Genomic DNA, 25,733 nt, shown 5'->3' with positions numbered 1-25,733 from the left:
TGTTATTGGGAGAGGATCTGCTGCTGACACAATTATGGGGGTAATGTCCCCAAATTCTCTACTAAGGTACCCCATCCTGGTAATGATCCTCCTGCCTTCTATATGATCCCCATCCTTGTATATATGTCCTTCATCCTGGTATAGCCCCCATCCTGATAAATACCCCCATCCTGATAAATACCCCCATCCTGCTATATACCCCCATCCTGCTATATACCCCCATCCTGATAAATACCCCCATCCTGATAAATACCCCCATCCTGCTCATATACCCCCATCCTGCTATATACCCCCATCCTGCTATATACCCACATCCTGCTATATACCTCCATCATGCTCATATACCCCCATCCTGATAAATACTGCCATCCTGATAAATACCCCCATCCTGCTCATATACCCCCATCCTGCTCATATACCCCCATCCTGATATATACCCCCATCCTGCAATATACTCCCATCCTGCTCATAATATACCCCCATCCTGGTATATGGCCTGTATTCTATGGCACAGAAAACAAAAAACGTTTATAATCACCTTTCCTCACTCACTGCAGCATCGATCATCTTCCTCTCTGTGTCAGCGGCGCTGACCTGTGTGGAGCCGTTCCCCTGCAGCATCGCGATGTCCTCCTGTCTGCGGCCACTGCTGTGTGTGGAGAGCGTGCACAGCAATGACGTCATTCCTGTGCTCACCGCTTTCTACACAGATCAGCTGGCCGGCAGACAGGAGGACATTACGGTGCTGCAGGGTGAGTGTACCATACTTATTCACTGCCCCCGCACTGATGATGATGCACGGGGGGCAGTGAATACAGCCGCACATGATCACGCCAGGCTGTAGTTGCCAGGGGTGATCACACGGGCCGGCTGTTTACTATGCGCGCCTCTCCCACCCATCACCCCACCCACCTGTAGCAAAGGCTTCAGTGCTGAGAGATGATGAGCGGGAGGATGCATGCATATGAAATGAGCTGGCCCATGTGGTCACAGCAGGCGCTGCACAGCCTGCTCATGCCGCCGATGACCCGCTCCACCGCAGCCCCTTCATTCCCCGCAGCTTTACATTCAGACTATAAGACGCACCCCCCACTTTCCTCCAACATTTGGGGGGAAAAAGTGCGTCTTATAGTCCGAAAAATACAGTACTGCATCAATGTGGCGTGGCATGGAGGCGATCAGCCTGTAGCACTGCTGAGGTCTTATGGAAGCCCAGGTTGCTTTGATAACAGCCTTCAGCTCATCTTTATTGTTGGGTCTGGTGTCTCTGATCTTTCTCTTGACAATACCCCATAAATTCTTTATGGGGTTTACGTCAGGCGAGTTTGCTGGTCTATTAAGCACAGTAATACTGTGGTTATTAAACCAGAACCAAGAAAAAAATACGATGTCCGCTCACCTGTAGCCGAAGAGGGAACCACCACATCCAGGACTTGTGCACGGAAAGGAAAACCGGCAATCCAAGTAAGTGTAGATAGAAACTCAAGCAGCAAAGTCCAATGGATAATAAAATCAAATTTTCTTTATTAATTCATTTTAAAAAAACATAAATAAAATATCCAGACAGGGTCCTATGCAAGAGAGGACGCGTTTCGAACCAGATGGTTCTTAGTCAGTCTCTAGGGAATGAATGAGACGTGAGTTGATTCAAATAAGCTGAGAACCCAGTAAGGACAAGATGGGCGGAGAGAGAACACCAGGAGGAAAAGGAGGGGCAAGAAGAAAGAGAGAGGAAAAAAAAAAAAAAAACAACAAAATTTTAAAAAAAAAAACAAAAAACAAAACATTTTTAAAAAAATCTCCAAATTGGAGGATTCTATTACATCCCTCAAAGAAGGTAAATTTAAACGAGAGTCCAGAGACTATGAGACTGATAGAGTTTATAATTGGCATCAATTCAGACGGAATCCGGCCAATATACCAAAATCCATCTTGAAAAAGAAGAAATCTAGTTCCTTTTCCAACAGAGTTAATTTTTCATCTACGGATTTAGAATCCACGGACCTAGATTCCTCGGATTACAATACAGATACCTCTGAACGAAATATTACAACAGCCTCTACATCGGCCCAGGATCCAAAAAACTTGCCATATACGAAACAACCAAGAAAAAAACAAGACGGGCCGGCATTAAACACTCCAGCAGCAGAAAATCCCTTCCAGCACGGTCATTTTACGAGGAGAAAGAAGTACTAACCTCAGGTCATCATTCCTTTTCTGTCATTAATATGTCTGCTAGTATCCTTAATCAGTATGAGATCCAGGTTTTGGAGAAGGGTTTGAACTTTGTCCCTTCGGTGGACTTTAATCTCTATGAAACTATCCTGGATGTGAATCGATTCATACGCAAAATAACTGTTAAAAAACATTTTTTTCAGGAAACTGATGTTAATGACATTTTTGATGCGGAACCTGAACAGACCCCCCTTTTTCTGTCATCTTTCCAGGAACAAATAACATTACAAAATTTACGGGATCTTTCTCAAAATACATGTAAATTGGTTGATGATTCATCTATTTCCAGAAGGATTCCTAATCCTTCCTTCTACCCCATGCAATCTCGTTGTGAACAAATGTCTGACTTTCAAATGGTGGTAGAGAAGGAGCTAACTAAACTGCAGCAGCAGCCTAAAAGCTATTCTACTAATCTTTCTAAACAGGAGAAAATTGCTATACAGTCATTAAAAAATAATCCTAACATCATTATTAGAAATGCGGACAAGGGGGGCGCTGTGGTAGTGTTAGATGTTGGTCTATATGAGTCAGAATTGTGACAAATACTCAATGATGAGAATGTATATAAAAGGCTTCATAAGGATCCTGTACAGGATATTAGAAATTTCTTGGAGCAATTGATACAGGAAGCAATTTACTTTCATCTCAAAAGAACACCATTGGACTACTAAGCAACAGTCCAGTTTTTTTTCTCCTTGGCCCAGGTAGGACGCTTCTGGCGTTGTCTATTGGTCATGAGTGGCTTGACACAAGGAATGAGACAGTTGTAGCCCATGTCCTGGATATATTTATGTGTGGTGGCTCTTGAAGCACTGACTCCAGCAGCAGTTCACTCCTTGTGAATCTCCCCCAAATTTTTGAATGGCCTTTTCTTAACAATCCTATCAAGGTTGTGGTTATCCCAGTTGCTTGTGCATCTTTTTCTACCACACTTTTTTCTTCCACTCAATGTGCCATTAATATGCTTGGATACAGCAGTCTGTGAACAGCTAGCTTTTTTTAGCAATGACCTTTTGTGGTTTACCCTCCTTGTGCAGTGTCAATGACTGCCTTCTGGACATCTGTCAAGTCAGCAGTCTTCCCCATGATTGTAAAGCCCACTGAACCAGACTAAGGAACCATGTTAAATGCTTAGGAAGCTTTTGCAGGTGTTTTGTGGTAATTATTCTAATTTTCTGAGATAATGACTTTTGGGTTTTCATTGGCTGTAAGCCATAATCATCAACATTAATAGAAATAAACACTTGAAATAGATCACTCCGTGTGTAATGGCTCTATATAATACGTGTTTCCCCTTTTGTATTGAATTACTGAAATAAATTAACTTTTTTAATATATTCTAATTTTTTTGACATGTACTTGTACTCATCAACATTGAAAAAGGAAATTACATGAAATTATGAATTATGCACAGGATCAATAGACATTTTAATGATATGGAAATCGAAACAAATGTTTTAAAACATCTCAATATATTTTCAAATATGTTCACCATGTGCAAAAATACATTTACCTAAATTCTTTGGCATACTATCAATGAGATTATTAATGGTTGTCTGAGGAATGTCTGTCAGGCCATTGAAGTGCATTTAGGACATGCAGGCTGCTCACAATAGCACAAGCAGCATATAGCCTGGAATTGTTGTGTTGAAAAACATCTGGCACACTTTTTGGAGAAATGTTTGGTTTTACTACTGATTCTACCACCAAACCACTGTAATGGAAAGCCGTTAGTGTACTTGTTCTGTTTTGTTATTGTACTTTAAGATCCGGTGACGCTTCTGTAAGAGGTTGGCCAGAAGAAGATACTTCTATTCATTACCCAATGGCATCTGTACATCAACATTGCCATCTCAAGACCAGGGCTACTAGGAACCGATCTGTAAAGTGTATGTTTCCCTGAGGGAAGAGTTAGAATGGGGACATCGAGTCAGGTCACATTATGGGTGTCAGGTCCGCGCATTCCTACATGAACAGTGTCCTGGAGAGTGGATTGGTCATCATGGGCCAGTTGAATGGCCACCAAGGTCTCCCGACCTTACCCCCTTTGCCTTTTATCTTTGGGGTCATCTGAAAGCAATTGTCTATGCTAAGAAGATGCAAGATCTGTAGCATCTGAAACAACACATACTGGAAGCCTGTGCTAGCATTTCTTATGCGGTGTTGCTATCAGTGTGTCAAGAGTGGGAGAAGAGGCTTGTATTGACAATCCAACACAATGGGCAGCACTTTGAACACATTTTATAAGTGGTCATAAAATTGTAAATAACTAATGAACGAATAAATACCAAAGAGTGGGGAGGGCACCACCTAACAAATTTAATAATACCCTAAATGGGTAAATGGGTTCACCTCAGCACACTTAATAAACATTTATGGAGGAGAGGGACAGAAGTGTGCAAACAAGAGGGATACTCCAATTTATATAAAAAGGTTATCTTTATTACAAATGGACACAGGAATACACACTACTAAAACCAATTAAAAGGCAAACAGCCATACACACTACATATAGATACATATGGCTGTTTGCCTTTTAATTGGTTTTAGTAGTGTGTATTCCTGTGTCCATTTGTAATAAAGATAACCTTTTTATATAAATTGGAGTATCCCTCTTGTTTGCACACTTCTGTCCCTCTCCTCCATTAATGAACGAATAAAGTTATGTTAAAACTAAGCACACCATTGTTTTTCTTGTGAAATTCTCAATAAATTTGATGTCTTACATGACCCTCTTACCATTGGAAAAAATAAAGTTGGATCCAAAATGGCTGACTTAAAAGTGGCCATCATGGTCATCACCCATCTTGAAAAGTTTCCCCCTCCCATACACTAATTAGCCACAAACAGGAAGTTGATATCACTAACCATTCCCATTTTATTTAGGTGTATCCATATAAATGGCCCATCCTGTAGTCTGAGGTCTTTATTAAGGAGATGTTTGGTCTTTGGTTTGAATAGAAACAGAATATGGTCAGCAATTTTTACTTGTTATGGGGTTTGGGATGATCTATATTTATTTAGTTTGGGCTTTGCATTTATTAAGGCTTTCTGGGTCTGTATTTATGTAGTGAGTGTGATAGTTTAACCCCTTCAGCCCCCGGGCACTTTCCGTTTTTGCGTTTTTGTTTTTTGCTCCCCTTCTTCCGAGAGGCGTAACTTTTTTATTTTTCCATCAATCTTGCCATATGAGGGCTTGTTTTTTGCGGGACAAGTTGTACTTTTAAATGAAACCATAAGTTTTACCATATAGTGTACTGGAAAACGGCAAAAAAATTCCAAGTGCGGAAAAATTGCAAAAAAAGTGGGATTGTACAATAGTTTTTGGGATATTTTATTCACCGTGTTCACTATATGGTAAAACTGATGTGTGGGTATGATGCCTCAGGTCGGTGCGAGTTTATAGACACCAAACATGTATAGGTTTACTTGTATCTAAGGGGTTAAATAAAATTCACAAGCTTGTCCGAAAAACGTGGCGCACGTTTTGCGCCATTTTCCAAAACCCGTAGCGTTCTCATTTTTCAGGATCTGAGGCTCAGTGATGGCTTATTTTTTGCGTCTTGACCTGACGTTCTTAACGGTACCATTTTTGCGCAGATGCTACGTTTTGATCGCCTGTTATTGCATTTTGCGCAAAATTTGCGGCGACCAAAAAACGTAATTTTGGCGTTTGGAATTTTTTTGCCGCTACGCCGTTTACTGATCAGATTCATTGATTTTATATTTTGATAGATCGGGCATTTCTGAACGCAGCGATACCAAATATGTGTGTATTTTTTATTTTTTTAACCCTTTAATTTTCAATGGGGTGAAAGGGGGGTGATTTGAACTTTTAGGTTTTTTTATTTTTTTTTAATTTTTTAAAACTTTTTTTTTACTTTTTTTTTTTATTTTACTAGTCCCCCTAGGGGGCTATTGCGATCAGCAATCCGATCGCTTTGCACAATCTGCAGATCTCGGCTACAGAGCTGAGAACTGCAGATTTGCTGCTTCACTTTCAATGCCGGCTGTATTCCGGCATTGAGAGGAAGTGACTCATGTTAGCCACAGGCGTCATCACATGACCCTGTGCTACCATGGCAACCGCCGAAAGTCACGTGATCATGTCACGTGACTTCCGGCGGGGGCGGGGTAAGTCACTGTCATGGCGGCGCCCATATACATATCGCTGCCAAGACTTTGGCAGCGAAATGTAAGGGGTTAATGGCCGCGGGTGTGTGTAGTAGCTGTCACAGGAGTGTCATGAGTGACAGACAGTTATGGGGTTCTGGCCATAGATGGTCACAGCATTTGACTTCGCAGAATGCTCCCTGACTTTCCACTGTTCCTGCTGTCAGTATTCATTAGCTAGCTTTCCTGCTGGATTCATCCCTCCCCCTCTTAGACCCAGCAGGAGCTCGCCTTCCACCCAGCTGCTGATCATTAGCATTATCTTGGTGCTTAAATACCCCTTTCTTCCTTTGGACTGGTGCTGGTGATATTTTCATTTCATTCAAGCCTTGGTTGCAAGGAGGTGGCTTGTACTTCTCTGTGGTATTGTTGCTGAAAACTTTGCTGAACTTCTACTGGTGTTGTCTGTAGATAAGTAGCTCATGCATTTTCCTCCTGTGTTTCCGCTTTGTGTTGTCTATAGTTTTTAGTGGGGTGGGCAAAGAGCTTATCCCATCAGCTTCCTATTTATGGCCCAGCACTAGGGATACCCAGGGACAGGTATCCGGCTAGGCGCATAGGTGTGGAACCTATCTAGGGGTGGTGAGGGACCCCAGGAACCAGCAGTAGGTTTGGTCAGGGGTCACCATCCTCCTTTTCCCTAGACACAGGGTTTCCCTTTCATTTCGCCGTTCACTTGGTATTTCCCCATACCTAGTGTGACAGTAGCATTTGCAAGTATGATTTTATGTCTCCATGAAGTGATAAAACCTCTGATCTAGATAACCAGGGCAATAAATACGGACTCTCATTTGTTTGTATACTGTTGGTACCCTACTTTGTCTAAACTGATTTTTAGGGATCCTATAATGCACATATGTGTTCTATTCATGAAATTCACGGATAGCACATGTATTTATTTACGGACATCTTAATGAGGCCTAATATATCAGTGAGCAATGTATTTGGAAATCCTTTTCTCATTGTTGATTAATTATGTAAATTGTAAATGTTGTTCAGAGCTTAATGTATGGGAATACTGTAGTTTCAGTCCTATAGTTTGTAGAAAATGTTGTAATTTGAACATATTTTGATTTGGGATTATGATCATTGAATTTTATATTCAGTTGATTCACGCAAGCATTTTGTTGTGAGTCTGGATAGTTTGGATTTGTTGCAGAAATTTATCTTCCAGCACAATCATTTAGCACATGGAAAATGTGAGAGAATGAACTGTGTTAGTTGGGGCATACAGTAATCATCTGTATCATCATCAACGTGAAGTTGTACAGGAAGAGAGCACAAACCATTGGACATACAATAGTGTCTTGAGGAACTACATGCATATAAACAAACTATAGTAGTCTCTAGCAGTTGTATACTCCAACACTCCTTCTTAACAGCTAAGACTCATTTCATCAGGTCCAACCTCTTCATCAGCCCAGAATATCTCAATAGTTAAAAAAGTTGTCCGACCAAAAACTTAAACATTTTTTCAAGTTAATCTATGCTGTATTGTCATCTAAAAAGTCCCTACATTTTTTTTTCTTTGATTCTAACTTTTGTTCCTCTTGAATTTTCACTTTATTCTTTGCACGCACTTTATTTACCTGTAGCTCAAGCAAACTTGACATCTTCCTTTGCTTGACTGCCAAACTTCACAGTCAGAGCTGGCACTGCCCGGCCTCAGTGTCCAACCCCACCCTCTGCCTGCCCTCCATCAAGAAATAACGTCTGGAACACCATTCTGAGTCTGAACTGGGTGCAAAGACCTAAAAAATCTACACTATATGGAGATAAGGTATGCACACCAGTGACTATGTAAGGGGAATACATGAAATAGCAGAAACTGCTGTGTGAATACTGACATGAAAAATCCAATAGCTATATGTAAGAATGAAAATATGAAAAATGGAATCTGCATTACTGCCATGAACATATGAATAAAGAGAAATTTAGCTACTGAATTGATCACTGCAACAGAGCCCCAACACTACGCCAAAGTATTTCTCTACGTTGGGGTCCCTAGCTTGTGTGTGTCCTCTCATGCAGTTAAAAAACTTACCGTGTATGGGAAGCTGAGACCCAGGCTATTTATGCGTATAATGTGGACTGGCAATAGGTGTGTGTGGGGCCAGGTGCACAAACGAAAGACTACAAATCAATCAAGAAATAACGTCTGGAACTCCATTCTGAGTCTGAACTGGGTGCAAAGACCTAAAAAATCTACACTATATGGAGAGAAGGTATGCACACCAGCGACTATGTAAGGGGAATATATGAAAAGCAGAAACTGCTATGTGAATACTGACATGAAAAATCCAATAGCTATATATGAGTGAAAATATGAAAAATGGAATCTGCATTACTGCCATGAACATATGCCCTCAGCACACTCATTGGCTGTCAGTATTCAGCCCAGCACTGACCTCTCATCAATCCAGCATTGGAAATAACAGCCCCACATAGTGCTCTGCACCTCCCCACATAGAGCTCTGCACCCCCCCAAATAGCACTCTGCACCCCCCACATAGTGGTCTGCACCCCCCCCCCACATAGCGCTCTGCAGGCCCACATGGTGCTCTGCAGGCCCCACATAGCACTCTTCACACCTCACATAGCACTCTGCACCCTCCCACATAGCGCTGTACACCCCCCATGTAGCGCTCTGCACCCCCCACATAGCGCTCTACACCCCCCCATATAGCACTCTACAGGCCCCAAATAGCACTCTGTACCCCATAGCACTCTGCAGGCCCCACATAGCGTTCTGCACCTCCCACATAGCGCTCTGCACCCTCCACATAGCGCTCTGCACTCCCTCACATAGCGCTCTGTGCTCCCTCACATAGTGCTCTGCACCCCCACATAGCGCTTTGCACTCCCTCACATAGCGCTCTGCACCCCCTACATAGCACTCTGTTCCCCCATATAGTGCTCTGTAGCCCCCACATAGTGCTCTGCACCCCTGACATAGCGCTCTGCACCCCCCTACATACTCTCTGCAGCCCCCCACATAGTGCTCTGCACCCCCATAGCACTCTGCAGGCCCCACATAGCGCTCTGCACCTCCCACATAGCGCTCTGCACCCCCCCACATAGCGCTTTGCAGCCCCCCACATAGTGCTCTGCAGCCATTATGCGTCCCCACCGTGTAGTGAATAAATACATACTCACCTCTCCTTGGTCCCCGTCGCTGCTCCTCATTTGCACGCTGTCTGTGCTCTGCACATCTCAGCACAGGAATAACGTCAATGCTGTGCTGAGCTGTCAGAGAGCTCAGACACCAGCAGGACAATGATGAAAAGGAGCACTGCGCCAGCTCACAGGCACCATAGCAGTGGCGTGGGAGGATACGAGGGAGAGTACAGAATATCGGGAGGGTGGGGGGAAGGGTGGGGGGAATCTCCGATGCACTGTACATGCCCAGCAGGGCGGCTATATGACGTTGGCTGTGATGTCCATCTATAAGCTTCTGCCCCTGACAACGTGACATCAAAGGAACAATCAGATGATCGCTCTGAGCCTGGGGAGAGGGCCTCACAGCAGCGCAGGTACGTAGTTGCTATCTACCTACCTGCCCCTATACAGTCCAATAGTGAAATAAACAAAAATAAGCAAAATAAGCCGGATAATGCCTTTAATAGTTCTGCAAAAATATCCACAGTCATGTCCTTAGATGGGCAGCGTTGCAAGTCCAAAACTCTTTGTTCTTTATGATCCGTTGGGAAATGTTTTTTTCTATATGTGTGAAAGTTGGACATCCTTGGTTGTTTCATGTGAATTTGACTTCTTCTGCAGCTTTTATTCATTTATTGGCTTCCTCTCCTAAGATGTGGTTTCATATACATTACTTGCTTTATACTGGAGATATATGTGTGGTTTACTTTTGTTTTTTGTTGTGAAAACACCTTGGTTCTGGATCTGGGTTTGGTGTTTCTGCTCCTTTGTGATTGGGCTTGTGCTGCCATTTATTCACATGTAGTCAGATCACTGTCAATTTACTCTTCTTTTATTAGTTTCAGTTATTACATCACATTATCTTTCAGATCTTCCGTAAAAGTAATGCTACTGAAAATAGTAACTATGCCTGTCTGAGGTTTTCGGATTCTGTATTACATGTAACTGTCATGGTGTATTAGATCAAGCGGTTGTGACGCTATCTTCTGACTGTCTTTAGGAAGTGGTGCCCTTGGATTTATTGCAGCATTTCCCATCTCACAATATTTGGATAAATGGACTCCATTCAATCCTATTTAGCTTCTATTTTTGCAGTTTCTTAATGCTTTCTGGATGTCTTTTTCTCAGTTGTCTATGTTACTTATGGATACCTCCATTGTGTCCATGTGTGCTTTGTCTCACCTTTTCCTTTATTGTATTGAGATTCTCCATCCAGGAAATTTTAGTTTTTTAGTTGTCTTTTCTTGTGCTTTACTGATAACAGTCATCTTCCTAGTCTGGAAACATACAACACCTCTTTTACTGTTATGGCTAAATTCTGTCCGTTTTTTACCGGCGCACATGACGATATCATGTTCAGCGCCTTCTGCATTTATTCTTCTTCCATCAGCAAGATCGATTATTTCCTTTTAAAGTTCTGTGAAAAGCTTTTATCACTTGTCTTGTGACTTGTTGCTGCAGTGTTGATCCACCAAGCCATTATTATTTGTCACTTTAAAGGTGCCATTACGTATAAATGCAAATGGATCCCAAATTGTAGCTTTAACCTTTTGTTTAGTTCCTTTTGAACATTGTTTCTGTTGCTGTGTTGTAAAGTCTTTTTGTCCCTGTCTGAGGCATCCAAAACATGCTTTAGGTTTCTTCTTTTGTGACCTTGTCTCTATACAAGGTCAGAAAAGCAATGAGCGAATCCGTGGATATTCAGGTTCACTGAATTCACACGGACTTGAAAAAAAAGTTTGGCTCTGGATCCAAACTTGACCTGAACTTGAACCTAGACAATGATCCCCATACAAGACAATGGTGACCCAAAGTTCTGTGCTGTAAAATGGATTTAAAATGGTTATAGTAAGGGCTACTGGGACTGCAAATGAAGCAAAATGGGGTAAGAGCAGGACATTTATACATACCATGTTTTGCACTGTTTCCTGGACGATAACACAGCAGTCAGGCTCTTTTTTGGGCCCACTCATTAAACTTCATAAATATTCACTGCTTTCTCTGTTCACCCTCTGTGCCAGCATATATGATTGATTGCAGACTGCTACTCAAGCCGTCCACCCTCTGTGTCGGTGTCTGTGATTGGTTGCAGACCAGTTTGCAGTATTGTAGTGTAAAAATAAATAAATAATTTAAAAATGGCATGGGTTCCTGTCCTCATTTTGATAACCAGCGCTGGTAAACCAGATGGCTATAGGCTGCCTCCCCCAGCTGTCTGCTTTACCATGGTTGGTTATCAAAAATAAAAGGCACCCCATGCGGGTTTTTTTTTAAATTATTTAAACAATTTAATTTTAAAAAACATTGTTCGGCTCCCAGCATTTTGTATAATCAGCCAAGATAAAGCTGACAGTTGGGGACTGGTATTATCATTCTTGAAGAGCCAGGATTTTTTTTCCCCATCCCAGCCTGAAAATAGCAGCCTACAGTTGCCCCAGAAGTGATGCACCCTTTAGATGCACCAATTCTGGCTCTTTACCTGGCTCTCCCCAATTGCCCTGATGCTGTGGAAATTGGGGTAATATATGGGGTTGATGACAGCTGTCAAACATCACAGCTGCCATCAAGCCCTACATTAGCAATGGGGAAATGTGTATGAGACACCCCCTTTACTAACCTTGTAAGTCAAAAGAAACAAACACAGAAAAATCCTTTATTTGAAATAAGAAACACACACACCGTCATTCACCCATTTATGAACCCCCTAAACACCCATGTAGGTCTGACATAATCCACACAATGCCACACAATGATTCCTGGATCTGTTACATCCAGAGGCTGCAGTGACAGAAAATGTGACCACTCACTCTGGGACAAACTGACGGCAGCTGGGGAGTCCATAGCTGTGAGAAGCGGTGACGTTACTCAGTTCAGTAAAGTTCATAGCTGGGCTCCCACAGTACCAAGTGTGACCATCAGTATCCCATTGCCTGACTGCTCTGTTGCCATGTCACTCAATCCGCCTGTCCAGCAATCCAGCAGCATGTTTAGCTGAGGTCGCAGTTGGTGATTCCCATGATCTCCTGTGTGCTATGTGAGCCGCCAACTGTGACCTCTGCTAAACTTGCTGTTGGATTGCTGAACTGTCGGATTGTGTCACATGGCAGCAGAGCAGTCCAGCAATCCGGCAGTGGGTTCAGTTGAGGTTACATTTGGTGCCGGGGGCTCCACCGCTGCCCTCAGTGTGTCTCAGGAGCTGCAGTGAGAGGTCACGTTTTCCAGCACTGCAACTTTTGGATGTAACAGGGCTGGGGATCATCGTGGGACATCGTATGGAATACGTCAGACCTGCAGGGGTGTTTTGAGGGTTAATAAAGGGGTGAAAAAGGGTGTGTTTTGGGTTTTTTTTTCAAATAAAGGATTTTTCCTGTGTCTATTTCTTTTGACTTACAGGATTTGTAATGGAGGGGTCTCATAGACAACTTCCCATTGCTAACCTGAGGCTTGACAGCAGCTGTGATTTTTGACAAATCACAGCTGTCATTAACCCTATATATTACTCCGATTGCCACCGTACCTGGGCACCCCAGATGAGATGGGTAAAGCACCAGAATTGGTGCATTTAATGTGATGCTGGGTGGCTGCTGGCTGCTATTTTCAAACTGGGAGGGGACAAAATCCATGGCTCTTCCCACCTTGATAATACCAACCCTCAGCTGTCTGTTTATAAATAATAGCCAAGACCCCACACCATTTTTTTTTTAATTACTTATTTAAGTTATTTTAAAATACAGCGTGGGATCCCCTCTATTTTTGAGAACAAGCCACAGTAAAGCAGACCACTGGAGATTGCAGCCCATAGCCGTCTGGTTTACCCACACTGGTTATCAAAAATAAGACAGTAGCCCACGTCATTTTTTTTAAATTATTATTATCTTTTTCACAGTGCTGTGCTGGCCAACTACACCATGCCAATACTTGACATGGCTGTGATGGGGCTGGAAGTGCCCATACCAGAAAAGCTTGCTGATTCACTGCTCTGAAGCCTTTGCAAAAGCTTTATTTGGATGACAAACCAGAGCAGTAACTAGATGCATAGGTAAAATTTTGTGTACGGGTCCGGGACCCGAACAACCCGTTTTCTTTATGCCCCCCGAACGTTACAGTTTCTCATCCCTAACCTGATATCCACCGCTTTATGTGGAATCCTGCACAAGTTCCTTTTTGTCTCTGGTATTTATCTACTACCGTGGTGTGTGCAATTACTTGTGTTAAATACTCGTGTCAAAGACTTTTCTCTAGTGCATTAATCAGTGCACTGTATGGGTCAGAAAACTGCAATATGGCTGTCTTTTATATCCTCTTCTAATTAATTATATGAACGCTTTCACCATTATGCAGTGGCATAGAAAAGGGGGGGCGGAGGGGTCGGTCCGCCCCAGGCGGCACGTGTCAGGGGGCAGCATTTTGGGGGTAAAAAATAGAAAAACATAGAAGAAATAATAATTGTTTATTAACTTCTTAACGACACATGACATACTGGGTACGTCATTGTGACCTGGTACTTAACGACCCATGACGTACCCAGTACGTCATGGCGAAATCGCGGCCCCGGAGCCTCGGTAGCTATGATCGGTGTGCAAAAACCTTAGATTCGGGGGAGGAGGGGACCTCTGCCTGACCTCAGGAGGGTTGGTGTCTCCCCCCGGACCTACGGAGGCTGTGATTGGCTGACAAATGCCGCTCAGCCAATCACAGCCACTGTGATATTTCAGCCAACCACTGAAATTCAGCCATGATCAGTGCAGCTATAGCACTGATCACTGGCTGGAGCTGGGTGAACTTTGTTTCACCCACCCCCAGCTCTGATTGGAGAGATCGGCCTTGTGACCGATCACTCAAATCACCTTGGATCTGGGGCCAGTGACCTGTAGGTGACCACTCCCCTCAGCTTCACGTTATCCGTGAAAGCTAAGGACAGTGATCCCTGCAAGTGACATTTGGTAAGTGCTCCCGATCCACCGCTGCCCCAGATCAGCCCCCGATCCACCGCCACTCCCGCCACTGCCCCCTTTCAGCCACGCGGTCGCCACAGCAGCAGTAGTCACCACCCCCGATCCACCGCCGCTACTGCCTCCGATCTGCCACTGCCCTCCTCCATTTGCTGCCCCCCTCCATCCGCCACCGCTCTTCCCATCAGCTGCTGCCCCCTGCATCCACCACCACTCTCCCCATCAGCCACTGCCCCCCTGCATCCACCACCGCTCTCCCCATCAGCCACTGCCCCCCTTCATACGCCACCGCTCTCTACATCAGCCACTGCCCCTTCATACGTCACTGCTCTCCCCATCAGCCGCTGCCCCCCTCCATCCGTCACCCAATAACCAAGATACCCAAGTTATATATATTCTGGATTATCGATGGCCAACGGAGGAAGGTGGCAAATTTGACGACCGCCCCAGGTGGCAAAAGCAGTTGCTACGCCACTGCATTTATGTGCTCCTGCATATCCATTTCTTTACTGAGTCTCACTTTGTACAGTTAATAGCAGATATAACTTGCTATTTTAGTGAATCTCTCATGTAGATTTTTCAGTGTGATCCCCATTCCTCTAAGTGTGTTATCATGTCATATGTAGGTCACTTGATTGCCATCCACTAGGATAATAATGGCTCTAGTTTATTTTTCTTTTCCCATTGCTGATTATTATCTGTGGTCACTCTGACCCACAAGTCATCTCTGGACTGTAAAATATCTATATTAAACTTCCATAGTTGGTAATTGTTGTCAGTACTCAGTTTATTCACTGTAAGTTTAGGCTTTGAACTGTTAGCCATTTTCATACCTTCAATCTTTAAAAGACAGCAAAGAGGGACATATACTGTGACCCCCCTCTAAATGCACTGTAGTAAATTTTATTTTTTGCTAAGGAAAATGCTTATCTTCTCCCAGTCCTTTATCTGTGCTCACACAGAAATATTGCTCCTAGTAAAGTCCAGTTGTATTCTCATACAGTATGATACCTCATTCAGGGCCCAAACAGTACATCCCCCCCACACAAAGTATAGTGCTCCCACAGTTCATTCCCCCATCAGCCCTCAGACAATATGATTCCTAAACACAATATGATGCCCCCCACAGCGCTTCCCTGCATGATATGATGATCCCCCCATGGTATGATGCTACCCTAATAATATGATGCTCCATATACCACCCCTCTGTCCCCCTCACAGTATGATGCTTCTGTGGCGCCCCTGGGCTCAGTTGCCACAGGGTATTGCATCTGTCTTAAGGTGCAATGCTCATCCGGGTAAGAAGAGGTTAACCATTGGTGTTTTCTAGCTTAAACAACATCCTGTGCTCATGGCTTATACAACACAGCCAGCCAGCAGTTTCACAACACAGGTGGGCACCATAGCAACGGGTTTTTCCCAGCACTGGTGAGTCATCAGGAAGGTGGTGGCTACTTGGGGAACTGAATGAGCACACAGAGTTTCACTTCAGAACAGTTTCAGGAGAGAACAGCTTGAGAAAGTGAACAGCAAGGCCTCTGGGGGGATGCCGAACGGCTCCCTCCAGAGGGGCCGACTGGGTACCGGGCAGACTGAGAGAGAAGCAGGAGACTACCGAGTGGAGCTGTGAGACAGAGGAGCAACACGGTAGCCGAAGGGTGATCCCCAACAGCCCCTTTGGGTCGACGCCAGGCAGGGTGCAGAAGCCCTAGGGTAGAACATACTTCAAGTTGGACTACCAGAATCTGCAGGGAAGGGAGATTTCACGTCCCATTGCCCACCACCAACTGTCCTGGGGTACCAGCAGCATATAGAGACAGGAGCCACGGCCACTGTCGGGTCCATAACAAGTTTCGCGCTGGCTGCGTACAGGACGGCAATTAAAGCCAAGGACACTGGGGTCCCCAAGTAGCTTCACGCCATGGGAATCCACACTACAGCGCACAATGGAGGAAGGTCTGACACGCTTCACAACACCGGTGGTGACCTCTGATTCATCCGGGATTGCCGGGGCCAATCACGGCGATGACCCCCGGTACTCCGAGGGTGCAGCACACGAACTGTGAGTAAAAGACCTGGAACCACAACCGCTGCCTCAGCCTCTTATTGCCGGCGCCACCACACCACGCTTTGGCACCAATGGCCCTTCCCCTGTGACCACTGTTTTCCCTGGGGCTCGCTCCACCTGTGAGGAGCTGGACTATCTGAGCTGCGTTGCCATCAGCCCCGGAGAAGAGCGACATCTCGCAGCGGCGGCTAATCCCTGGCCGCACACCACGGGTGGCGCTGCAAAGAAAACCCCCATCCCCTATTACCCGTCACCTTACAACCCTGTTTTGATGTAGCCGACGGGGCCATGGAGCCAGGTCAAGCCATTCACAGCAACCCCAAATACCACTGGCCCGGTGCCAAGTAGCCCTGCAGGTCCCGTGGGGCACTACATTTCCACAACAAATGGCCACGCCAAACATTATTTCTTTACAAATGTCTGACCTTTTTTTTTAATACTAAAAAAAAATATATAAATTACAAGTTTGTTATCGCTGTCATTGTACAGATCTGAAGAATCATGTTGCCTACTCTTTTTTACCACTCAACTAAAAACAAACCCCCCCAAAATGTCAAAATTTAGTTTTCTTGCCATTTCACCACCCTTCAAATGTATTTTCTGTTTTCCAGTACATTAAATGGTAAAATGAATACAATTAATTAAAAAAAAGCATGTGTAGCACATTTCATATAAATGGATGGATGGATGGATGGATGGATGGATGGATGGATGGATGGATAGATAGATAGATAGATTATACAGCTATTAACCAAAGAAATAAATACAGTAATTGAAAGAAAAAACAACATTGGGTCCTTCCCAATTTTTGAAAACCAGCAAAGGAAAATGCAGTTAATTGTGGACTGGTGTTATAAGGCGGGCAAGGTCCATGATTATTGGGCCCTTCTCAGCCTAAATACCAGCCCAGGTGCGGTGGGTAATTTTTTATGGGGTTGATGTCAGCTGTATAGTGTCAACTGGTATCAAGCTCTGGTGTGTGTAATGGAAAGGTGTGTATCAGACATTACCATTACTAACTAAAAAAAAAAAAAGACACACACACACGAAAAAATGATTTATTTTGAAACTTTCCATACTTTAAAATTTTGTAAAAAAAATCTCAAAACAAGCAGCTCCGCCGTAGTCCAGGGAATCTGCTCTAGTCCACAGGATCTGTCGTAGTCCAAAAAAGGATATCTAAAAAACAAACATACCCAGAGAAATAAAACAAGACACTTAGGGTCCCGTTACACATAGCGACGCACCAGTGATCTGACCAGCAATCCGACCTGGCAGGGACCGCTGGAACGTCGCTACATGGTCGCTGGTGAGCTGTCAATCAGGCAGATCTCCACAGCGATCAGAGATCAGCCACCAGCGACCTGTGTAACAACGGCTCCCTGCTTACTCAGAACGGGCGCTCGTTGGTCTCCTGCCGTCAAACACGCTGATGCGTGCTGTACAGCGGGAGACCAACAAGTAAAAAATGATCCTGATCGTTTTGTCACGATCAGCGACTTCACAGCAGGGGCCCGCTCGCTGCTGCTTTTCACACATGGCGATATCGCTAACGAGGTCGCTGATACATCCCAAAACCTGTGACGTTTCAGCGATCTCGCTATGTGTGACGGGGGCTCTACCCTTGTTCACCATTTCATTGAAAAGAAACAAAACTTCCCAACTGGTGAGATGTAGTCCAGGGATTCCGACAATTAAAGTCTATGAAGCATCATTCTAACACTCTGTAGACTTTATTTAAATGCAATTCCAGGTCACGCTGTGCTGAATGAGATCCAGTTCCTCTGATGAACAGTGACATCAGTAATGTTACCACTATTCAGGGTCACTCGGTCATGAGGTCACTCTGAATCATGCTGAGCTGTGAGTGACTTAGCGACTATGATGAGCAATAACACTCATGTCATCATTCTTCCGAGGCGCCAAGTCTCACACAGCACATCGTGACCTGGTGCAACCCTGAGAAGCAATAATGATAATGATGTCACCACTCATCAAAAATGTCTGGTTTCATGCATTGCAGCATGACTCGGAATTGCCTATTAGCAAAGTCTATGGGGTGTCAGAGCAATGCTTCATAGACTTTGTTCATCGGAATCATAGACTTTGTTCATTGGAAAAGCCAAGGCGAAGCATCAGAATTGGCACATCTAATGTGATGTGCCAATTTTGCGGCAGCTGCGGTCTGGTATTTTAGGCTGCAAAGATCCCAATAACCATGGACCTTTGCTGCCTAATAATATCAGCTCACAGGTGTCTGCTTTACCTTGGCTGATTATCAGAAATGGGGTCTCAATGTCAATTTATTATTTATGTATTTATTTATTTATTTATTTACTTGGCAAATTGCTGTAAAATGTATCTATTAGCTATTATGTATCTATTTCTCCATCTATCTCTGCATCTACCTACCTATCTCCAGCTGTCTTGCTATCTATCTATCTATCATTGAACATCTTTAACACATAAAATCTTAAAATCTTTAATTTCTTGAAATAATTTAATTCTGATCAGTGTCACACGGACGGCACATGACGTCACACGGATTTCCCAAACTCATAGACTTCTAATGGCCCTATTCATCATCTGTGCTGATGCTAAAAAATGGACACGTCTCCTTGTGGCTCACACGGACACATGGTCCATGTGACAAAACAGAGGTGTAATAGTCAACACATATAATTATTAATTAGTAATTAGATGTGAACGCATCTCCAGTATATGTGGAAATGGACTCCACATGTACAGGAAACAGGGACCTTGGGAGAAGGGGAAGAAAAATGAAAGTGTAAGGGGCACTTTGCACACTACGCCATCGCAGCTGCGATGCCGGTGGGGTCAAATCGAAAGTGACGCACATCTGGCGTCGCAGTCGATATCCTAGTGTGCAAATCCTTTTTGATACGATTAACGAGCGTAAAAGCGTCGTTATTGTATCATCGGTGTAGGGTCCGGCATTTCCATGAATTGGGAAATACCGATGTTACGATGTTGTTCCTCGTTCCTGCGGCAGCACACATCGCTGTGTGTGAAGCCGCAGGAGCGATGAACATCTCCTACCTGCGTCCTGCGGCTCACGCCGGCTATGCGAAAGGAAGGAGGTGGGTGGGATGTTTATGTCCCGCTCATCTCCGCCCCTCCGCTTCTATTGGCCGCCTGCCGTGTGACGTCGCTATGACGCCGCACGACCCGCCCCCTTAATAAGGAGGCGGTTCACCAGCCAGAGCGACGTCGCAGGACAGGTGAGTGCATGTGAAGCTGCCGTAGCAATAATGTTCGCTACGCCAGCTATCACCATGATATCGCAGCTGCGACGGGGGTGGGGACTATCACGCACGGCATCACAGCATTGGCTTGCAATGTCGTAGTGTGCAAAGTGCCCCTAAGAATGAAAATTGGCCACGCCTGGAAAGGGTTAAATGAAGCCTACAGATGGAACAAGTGAATTTTTTTTTTTTCATTTTACTGTTTCTCTGTTTCCACTACCGACTTTGGCTTACTAATCTATCAGCAACAGGATGCTTCATCAGGCAGAAATAAGAGGTGTCTATATAGCACCATTTATCTCTGAATACACATGTGTTAATTATCCATTGATTATTCATGGAAAGCATAACAGCAAAAATGTTCCACTGACATATGTTATATCATTGGTATTGTATGTTCTACCAGCAATGAAGAATTTTATACAATGTCAGGTCCATGCTATACTACAAGTATCAAACATTACTTTGCGTGTAAAATATTGACTTAAATGTATTATTTTTCCATAATTATTGTTAGTTTTGCACTGAGCTATTATCTTATACAGTGAATTTTGGTTTTAAGTCATTATAATCATTATTCTTGATTTTTAGGTTCCTCAGGATGAATGGAGTGGGTATACTCCCAAGAGCAAAGAAGAGGAGATTCCGTGTCGACGAATGCGCAGTGGCAGCTACATCAAAGCCATGGGAGATGATGACAGCGGAGACTCCGACACAAACAGCCCAAAGCCATCTCCAAAGATTGCAGCACGAAGAGAGAGCTACCTTAAGGCTACGCAACCATCACTCACAGAACTCACTACTCTCAAGTAAGACAGTTTTCTAGTCTTCATTGTAAGGTATGTCCTGTGGGACAGGATCTGTCCCTCATATAGACGCCCTGCAGTTAGCACTTATGACAAGAAAAACTTGAAATTTGTATATTGATTATATAAAAAGTTAATATATAACCCTTCATACAGGTTATGATGTATGCTAAGCAAAAACAAACCAATTGGATTGAATTTCTTACAGGGAACCTTGACGAAACATGTACCTACCTAAAATCATTTTAACACTGTGTAGTCCTTAAAAAGATAAGCCATTCAATCCCATTATGACCCCATAGCACTGCTCAAGCAGTGAAAAAACATGTTTTAAAGTTTTATCTGAAAGTGCATTGAAGTGTGACAATGTACTTCTGGCTTCTGAGCCTCTACTGTGTTCCTGAACTAGCCATACACTCCCATGGCTGATTGACAGGTTGTGTTTTTGGTACATGGCTACTGACCTGTCAGTAAGCCAGGGAAGGGACCTGCTAGGTTGTAAATACACCCTGAGTCTGAGAAACTAGAAATTCATCGTCACATCTTCCAAATAAGCATTTCTCACTCCTGGAGCAGTGCTTTGGGGTCATAGAGGGATAGACAAGCTTATCGTGTAAAGACCTACACAATCATATATAGTGGTTTGGAGGTTAGATGTGGGGGGAGTAAAAGTTTGATAGGTTCCCTTAAATATAATTTTATAATAGATTTTTTTCCTTTAATTTTTTTGGGGGAATTTTGACATTCGGATGGGCTCAACTCGTTTACCGAGTATAATGGATACTAATGGTACTAATGGATCAATAGGGAAACTCAATGGCATTTTTGTAGAAAATCTTCCAATCAATGGGGTTCCCATAAGATGGACCACCCAGCACACATACATTTATCATCTTTCATGTGGATAGGTGATAAATGTTTTTGTGAGCCTACCCCTTTAACCCACTAATGACCCCTGAAGTGCTATGTACGTCATGGGTCATCTCCCAGCCTTTGATGCGGGGTCACACACTGAGTCCACAACTTTTCTTGCACATGTTGGCTGATCTTATCATCTGACATGTGCCTTTAACAGCCACGGATAAATCGGAGATACGCATAAGGCTGTTAACCAGTTAAATCTCACTGTCATTCCATGTGCCCATTGGCGGTCCCATGATGTGATCGCGAGGCGTCGAAGAGTTGTCATGACATCTTGGGGTCAGTTATGGCTCTTGGAATAAGAGGAGGAAAAAACAAAAACAAAAGAATGAAATATTGCCCAGTCCTTAAGGAGTTAAAGTGACATTGATCATTGTTGACCCACTAGAGGCATTTGATATACAGGTGATAGAAATAGACAAACGGATGACGCACCATGCCACATTGATATATAACTGATGGAAATCGTACATTTTTTTTGAATGTTATATGAAAATTCTATTTGTCTGATTATGGCCTTAGTGGTGAACGGCAATGAAAATTCCATTCTTATAAATGGCTCATGGTAGATTAAGGGGCCCGGTTACTGAGTCCAGGAGTTATGTTTCGCCCTCTGGTATTAATGTAATACCACAACTAATCTGCTCAGTAGCTTCAGGCAATGGCTGTGCAACATTAACCTGTTAGAATCTGGTTATGACAACTGCGGCTACCAAACCCAATGTTATATCTGTGGTACACAGGCTATTCGCACTGCAAGGTCCATCTACCAAACAGGCTTCTGGAGAAGCACACATATCAGGTAAAGACATGAAAATGGCAGAGAATTCGGTTGTGATATGTGTCTTCAGCAGAGTAGCTGTAATCAAGGTGCTAGATACATTCAGACATGATCAATGGCAATTTAATGTATTTTAAAAAAAAAAACATTGGTCTGATTGTAATAAGTGCCTGGAGGTCCACTTTCATTTTTTAAAATATATCCTTATGGAATATAATTTCCTCCATTTTCATTTCAAGCCTTCGTTGCTCATATCTCATACTCTTTTATTATATTTTTAGATGCTAATTTGTGCTCATAATTATGTAAACTCTCTGTGCAATTACATAACACTAATTACTGCTTGCTCTGCTTCCCGTGAACTATTACAAAACTAAGCAAAATCAACACTTGTCCAAATCTGATAAAGTAACTAAAATAAGTAAGTACAAAGACACCAAGGTTAAAAAGCATGCACAGATAATTGCACATGAAGAAAGGGTAATAAATGTGGTCCTGTCTAGGAATTTGTATTGCATTGCTTCATATTTGGGTGTGATGGGTATTATGAAAATCTAAGCAAAGTGTAACAAATAATGGAACACTGTTGATTTTGTTGCCGGATATCTGACTGTGTGAATGTCACTCAAGTTTTAAGGTTACAAAGACTGGGGTCAGAGATTATGACTAGTGACAAGCCAGCACTACCATGCTCTGGTGCGCGATACATGGAATGAGCAGTTGATGCTTGGATGTGAGCATCTCGAGTATCTGAGTATAAGGGCAATCAATGGGGAACTCAAGCATTTTTCAGGGAAATCTTCCGGAAAAATGCTCGAGTCCCCCATTGACTTCCATTATACTCCAGTATTCGAGATGCTCCCATCTGTGCATCCAACTGCTCCTTACGAGTGCTGAGCACCCGAGCATGGTAATGCTCATCTCATCACTAATTATTACCTAAGGTCTACTCCCGCAATGAATATTCAGGTCTGCCTGGGTGCTGGTTCACTAGAAATGCACTTGTTCACACCTTCTTTAAAAGGCTATTCCCAGCAATTCTGATAATGGTGCTCTATAGCCCAAGACAGCCTAATGTTCAACCATTGCTTTATTTACTATCTATGGGACTGCCATAAATACAGTATAGTACAAGAGTTTTAGGTAGGTGTGTGAAAAAAGCAGAAAAGTAAGAATGCTTCAAACATAGATGTGTTAACAGTTTATTTTTTTATTAATGAACAAAATGCAACAAAAAAGAAAAATACAAATCAAATCAATATTTGGTGGGATCTCCTTTTGTCTTGAAAACACCATCAAACCATCAATTCTTTAGATACACTTGCACAGTTTTTGAAACAAGCTGCCAAGGAAGTTGTTCCAAACATCTCAGAGAACCAACCACAGAACTTCTGTGGATATAGGCTTGCACAAATTCTTTTCCCTCTTCATAAAATCCCAGACACTCAATTATGTTGAGATAAGGGCTCTGTGGGTGTCATATCATCAATCCCAGGATTTGTTTTTTCTGCTCATGGTAGTTCTTAATGATGGTTAAATGTTGGGGTCATTATCGTGCTGCAGAATAAACTTGGAGCCAATCAGATGTCTCGCTGCTTGTTGGATAGTTATCTGCCTAGTCAGCTTTCGCTATCATTCTTCAAGGGATTCTATCACCCCAAAATGGCAATTATGCTGCTTAAACATTTATAGTGCCTTGCGAAAGTATTCGGCCCTCTTGAATTTTTCAACCTCTTCCCACATTTCAGGCTTCAAACATAAAGATAAAAAGTTTAAATTTATGCTGAAGAATCAACAAGTAGGACACAATTGTGAAGGTGAATGATATTTATTGCTTATTTTACATTTTTGTAAAAAATAAAAAACTGAAAATTGGAGCATGCAATATTATTCGGCCCCTTTACTTTCAGTGAAGCAAACTCACTCCAGAAGTTCATTGAGGATCTCTGAATGATCCAATGTTCTCCTAAATAACTGCTGATGATAAATATAAGCCTCCTGTGTGTAATCAAGTTTCCGTATAAATGCACCTTCTCTGTGATAGTCTCAGTGTTCTGTTTACAGCACAGAGAGCATCATGAAGACCAAGGAACACAACAGGCAGGTCCGTGATACTGTTGTGGAGAAGTTTAAAGCCGGATTTGGTTACAAAAAGATTTCCACAACTTTGCATTGTGCAAGCGATCATATTGAAATGGAAGGAGTATCATGCCACTGCAAATCTACCAAGACCCGGCCGTCCCTCAAAAATTTCAACTCAAACAAAGAGAAGACTGATCAGAGATGCAGCCAAGAGGCCCATGATCACTCTGGATGAACTGCAGAGATCTACAGCTGAGGTGGGAGAGTCTGTCCATAGGACAACAATCAGTCGTACACTGCACAAATCTGGCCTTTATGGAAGAGTGGCAAGAAGAAAGCCATTTCTCAAAGATATCCATAAAAAGTGTCATTTAAAGTTTGCCACAAGCCACCTGGGAGACACCAAACATGTGGAAGAAGGTGCTCTGGTCAGATGAAACCAAAATCAAACTTTTTGGGCACAATGCCAAACGATATGTTTGGTGTAAAAGCAACACAGCTCATCACCCTGAACACACCATCCCCACTGTCACACATGGTGGTGGCAGCAGCATGGTTTGGGCCTGCTTTGCTTCAGCAGGGACAGGGAAGATGGTTAAAATTGATGGGTAGATGGATGGAGCCAAATACAGGACCATTCTTGAAGAAAACCTGTTGAGTCTGCAAAAGACCTGAGACTGGGACGGAGATTTGTCTTCCAACAAGACAATGATCCCAAACATAAAGCAAAATATACAATGGAATGATTCACAATTAAACGTATCCAGGTGTTAGAATGGCCAAGTCAAAGTCCAGACCTGAATCCAAGCGAGAATCAGTGGAAAGAGCTCAATACTGCTGTCCACAAACGCTCTCCATCCAACGCCACTCAGCTCGAGCTATTTGCAAAGGAAGAATGGGCAAGAATATTAGTCTCTCGATGTGCAAAACTGAGAGAGACATACCCCAAACGACTTGCAGCTGTAATTGCAGCAAAAGGCGGCACTACAAAGTATTAACTTAAAGGGGCCAAATAATATTGCACGCCCCAATTTTCAGTTTATTATTTTTTACAAAAGTTTAAAATGAGCAATAAATATCGATCACCTTCACAATTGTGTCCCACTTGTTGTTGATTCTTCACCTTAACTTTACATTTTTTATCTTTATGTTTGAAGCCTGAAATGTGGGAAAAGGTTGGTCTCCCTGGTCTCCAGGGGTCAGGGGGGGTAAATCTCTCTAATGTCTCTGCACTCAGGCGAGTTCTTTGCACTCCTGGGCATGCTCCAGCTCTCCGTTGGGTCACCTATA

General features: G+C 43.2%; 1 protein-coding gene across 3 annotated transcripts in view; it reads left to right on the top strand.

The window, feature by feature from the left end:
* The window catches only part of DLGAP1 (DLG associated protein 1), a 928,622-nt gene that overhangs the window by 524,343 nt on the left and 378,546 nt on the right, over positions 1–25,733 (top strand). For all 3 annotated transcript variants that reach the window (XM_075314493.1, XM_075314492.1, XM_075314494.1), the window contains exon 5: positions 20,445–20,662. In XM_075314493.1, the coding sequence (XP_075170608.1) occupies positions 20,445–20,662 (218 nt within the window). The remainder of the gene's footprint in view (positions 1–20,444; positions 20,663–25,733) is intronic.

The sequence above is a fragment of the Anomaloglossus baeobatrachus genome, chromosome 6 (assembly GCF_048569485.1).
Source record: "Anomaloglossus baeobatrachus isolate aAnoBae1 chromosome 6, aAnoBae1.hap1, whole genome shotgun sequence".
NCBI classification, from domain to species: Eukaryota; Metazoa; Chordata; class Amphibia; order Anura; family Aromobatidae; genus Anomaloglossus; species Anomaloglossus baeobatrachus.
Note: the sequence above shows the minus strand (reverse complement) of the source record. Positions and strands in the feature narration are given on the sequence as shown.